The 4,233-nt window shown below is 55.1% G+C and overlaps 1 protein-coding gene across 1 annotated transcript; it reads left to right on the plus strand.

The window, feature by feature from the left end:
* Positions 1-850: 850 nt before the first annotated feature.
* On the plus strand, positions 851-3,627 carry YRDC (yrdC N6-threonylcarbamoyltransferase domain containing; the record flags this gene model as incomplete). The annotated part of the gene is made up of 5 exons (XM_083879627.1): positions 851-1,311; positions 2,056-2,170; positions 2,707-2,826; positions 2,969-3,111; positions 3,436-3,627. The coding sequence occupies 5 exons, from the start codon at positions 851-853 to the stop codon at positions 3,497-3,499; spliced, it is 903 nt and encodes a 300-aa protein (XP_083735753.1). The 3' UTR covers positions 3,500-3,627.
* Positions 3,628-4,233: the final 606 nt, after the last annotated feature.

Consider the following 4,233-nt stretch of genomic DNA (forward strand, 5'->3'; position numbering starts at 1 on the left):
AGCACACACGGGGGGTGTGAGATACAGACCAGCCTTTATTTTGGAGAGTAAATTTAATACGATAAAAAGGCACGATAGCGGTGAGAACCCAGCGAGCTCCAAGGCCCGGCGGTGCCCGTGTTCCCCCGGTGTTCCCGGAGCCCCAAAGGCCTCGGGGCCGGTGCCCGGTGCCCCTCAGGGCCCCCCGGCGCCCCCCGGGCCGGGGCTCAGCGCGGCCAGCGCCGCCCTCAGCTCCTCGCAGGCGGCGATTCGGGCCCGCAGCCGCCGCTGCCGGAGCTCCAGCAGCTCCCGCAGCTCCCGCAGCCTCCGCGGCTCGTCCGGAACCTGCGGGGGGACAGCGGGGACAGCGGGGACAGCGGTCAGGCCGTGCCGCGGGTACCCCCGGAGCCCCGATACCGCTCTGCTCTTCCCGTTCCTCTCCTTTCCTCCCGTCCCCTCTCGGGATCCCCCGATCCCCCTCGGCTCTCCCATCCCCTCCGTTCCTGCCCTTTCCTCCCCCGATTCCCCTTCCCCATTCCCTCCGTTCCTCCCCATTTCCACCCACGATCCCCCTTTCCTCTCCCGTTCCTTCTGTTCCTCCCGTTCCTCCCCTTTCGTCCCCTCTCGGGATCCCCCGATCTCCCTCAGTTCTCCCGCTCCCTCCGTTCCTCCCTATCCCCCCTGATCCCCCTCAGCCCTCTCATCCCCTCCATTCCCCCCGTTCCCCGTCCCCGTTCTCCCCTCACCCGCCGCTCTCCCTGCGGCCCCGCCCGCCCCTCACGCGGCTCCTCCGCGCCCTCGGTCTCCATGGGAACGGCGGCCTCGCCTCCCCCGCCCGTTCCGTCACAGCGGCGCGCCGGAAGTGACGCGCATGGCTGGGGCCGCGCGGGTGCTGGCGCTGGCGCGGGCGGCGGAGCGAGTGGCGGGCCCGGTACCGGGCCCGGGGCTGGGCTCGGGCTGTGCCCGCCTGGTGCTGCTGCCGCCCGGCCCCGGGGCCCGGCCCGGCCTGCAGGGTGAGCCGGAGGAATTGGGAGGATGGGCCGGCAGCGAGAGCGCCGCGGCGGAGCCCGGCCGGACCGCGGCGGAGCGCGCAGGCCGCGGGCGGTGGCGGCGGGAGCGGGGCCGCCCCGCTGAGGGCTGGGAGGAGGCGGTGGAGGCCGCGGCCGCTGCTCTGCGGGCGGGCGGGCTGGTGGCCGTGCCCACGGACACTGTGTACGGCGTGGCCTGCCTGGCCCAGGACTCGGCCGCCGTGCGCAGCATCTACAGCCTGAAGGGGCGGAACGGGGCCAAGCCGCTCGCCATCTGCCTCGGGGACGTGGAGCGGCTCTACAGGTGCGATCCCGGCGGGCTGCGCCTCCTCCCCTTGAAGCATTGATTTAGACTTTAGTCAAAATAGATAGTGCTGAGATAACGTAGCTAGGACTTCCCTTTTTGTTAACAGAAGCCAGACTGAAGGAACTGATAAAACATTGAAGTTGTCAAACTAGGCTTTTGCATCCTGAATAATCAGTAGACCCCATGAATACAACACAATCATAAATCAAACAGTCCTGGAAAAAACAGGATTTAGCTGTCACTAACACTAAAGGTTAAAAAGTCAAGGGAGGAAGACCCATCTTACTTCATCATTTTGGGACTCCACCCTATAAAAAAGACCACCGACCCATTTCAAAGAGCAAACTCCCCATGCTTAATGGCTTTTTGGGCTAATTTCCATACGGAGCTGGGAATGGGATGTACCAGAGTTATGAATGTGCATTTGTGTTTTGGGTATTCAATACTCCTGGACATAAAAGCCCCTGTGATCGTCTGTGGATTGAGGTGTGTATTTGGGAGCGATCCCTGGTGTCGTAATAAACATAAATAAGCAGACACTTTCTAACTTTAAACTGTAAGAGAGTCTTTGTCCGTCATAGTTGGATATTGGTATTAATCAATATCCATAGTTTTATAATAAATCACCCTCGCTCCCGGAGCCCCATGGAAGAGCTGGGGGGGCTGTGCTACAACACCCTGTCTCTGCCCGAGGTCTGGTGGCACCGTGTGCCCCCTGACCCGCCTGTCTGTGCCCCTCAGGTATTGCCACGTCAACGTTCCCGACGAGCTGCTGCGGGACCTGCTCCCGGGACCCGTGACCCTGGTCCTGGAGCGTTCAGAGGAGCTGAATAAAGACTTGAATCCCTTCACATCGGTATGTCGTGGCTGCAGGATTGATCCCAGCAGGGAGGGTGTTGCTCTGATATTTTTCAGCCTTCTGGTATTTGTGTTTTTATAGTGGAGTTTTTAATGGACTTTCAGGTATTATTTTTCTTTTGATGGACTTTTAGTTTGGCCAGCGTGGTTGGAGAGGTGGCAACCTTCATCCTCCAATCCCTGGTCACTGTCCAAAATAAACCCAAGTAAAAAATAAACCACTCTCTCTTTTTGCCCTGACTACTGACTGTGTACATGTCTTTCATTTCATGTCCTCTAGTGACAGGAGGGGGCTGATTTTGTGCTGCTGCTGTGACATTTGTTCTTACCTCTCCCTAAAAGTGTTGTCCTTCTCCCTATGACTGACCTGGATGTGACATAAACCAGCCTGACCTAAATCTTGTGTTATTGCTGGTTCAGCAGCTCTAGATCTGTCAGTTCTCTGGAGTTTCAGCTTTAAGCCAAGAGAGCTTTAGGCAAGGCAAAATGAAAACCAGTTTTGTGTGTGTGAAACCCTCCTCTCCTCCCCTGCAGCTGGTTGGTGTTCGCATTCCAGACCATCCCTTCATGAGAGACCTGGCCCGGGCCTGCCCAGGACCCCTGGCTCTGACAAGTGCCAACATCAGCTCCCAGGGCAGCACCCTGACCGTGCAGGTGAGCTTCCTTCACCCCCCAGGGCTGCCCCAGCCTCTCTCAGTTGAGCAATAAACCAATTCTGCTCTGCTGCTGTGTTTTTGTTTTATTTAAATGCTGCTCAGGCAGCTGTCAGGACTGTTAACCCACAGCTCTCTTGCAGGAATTCCAGGATTTGTGGCCTCAGCTGTCCTTGGTGATTGATGGAGGCCCCATAGGAGACATCCAGAGCCCAGAGTGTCGTTTGGGGTCAACTGTGGTTGATTTGTCTGTGTCAGGGAAATTCTCCATCATCAGGCCTGGCTGGTGAGTGGAGCTGTGGCTTCTCCTTTGCTTTAAATAGAACAAAGCTTTGGGATAGGGCTGGGTCATGCATGACTCTGCTTTGTTTTGTTTGCTTTGCTTCTCTTCCCACAGCAGTTCCACCTTCCCATTAATTCCCATTCTCTTCCCACACACAGAAATCCTCAGGGGATCTGAAATTCCCCTTTCTCACAGCTTCTGTGTGAAGCTGTATTTTCAGGATTTCATGCTAAGTGCAATCCTGTGTGTCACTGATTGCTCTTCCCCAGAAAATGCAGTTTTAATGCTCCAGACCCTTTGTTCTGATGACTCTCTTTGTCCCTGCAGTGCTCTAACGTCCACGGTTGAAATCCTGAAGAAGAAGTATGGCTTGGTACCAGAATCTTCCTAACCCTTGGGACTGGGAGCTGTTGGAGCTGGGCACTGTGTGCCTGTGCACTCAGGAGTGGGTGATCATGGCCTTGTTTAATGAGGTCGATGGGTTATGTCAAGGTAAATAAAAAAAAGATTAAAAAACTGGAAAACCCTTTCTGATCTCTTTGTGCTGCTGTGCCATTCCCAAGTGTCTGGTTTGTTATAGATTTTGTTTTGATCAGGCTTTGTGAATACAGTGATTGTGGAAGTTAAATGTTGTCAGGATGTTAAACTGTTGTCAGGAAGGTGTGGGGAAGGTCCTGTGTGCCCCACCCACCCCTGAGTGCTCACCCTGTGCCATCTGCACTGGAAAGCAGACAGGGAGTGAGGGCTTTGGAGCTTTGAGGCTGTTACAGCTGGGCTGCTCTCTGGCTGCTTTTCTCTGTTCTAGATGTGATCAAAACCTACTGAGATGAAACAGCCAGTGCTTCTGGGAATTCCCAATGTTCAGATAATCCAGCCTAGAACTTTCAAAACAACCTGCTTCCTCCTAATGCAGAGAAAGAAATTAGCTCTTGTAGTGATAATCTTCCTTCCTTTAAATGTAGAATTCTGTCTTGATTTTCCTCTGAAATGGTGCTAGCCCAGGCTAAAGCAGCTCAGAACAACCTGCTTCCTCCTAATGCAGAGAAAGAAATTAGCTCTTGGTGTGATGGTCTTCCTTCCTTTAAATGTAGCAGGAAGAAATGTAGAATTCTCTCTTGGTTTTGC

This window comes from Zosterops lateralis (genome assembly GCF_965231275.1).
Source record: "Zosterops lateralis genome assembly, chromosome: 28".
Taxonomy (NCBI): Eukaryota; Metazoa; Chordata; class Aves; order Passeriformes; family Zosteropidae; genus Zosterops; species Zosterops lateralis.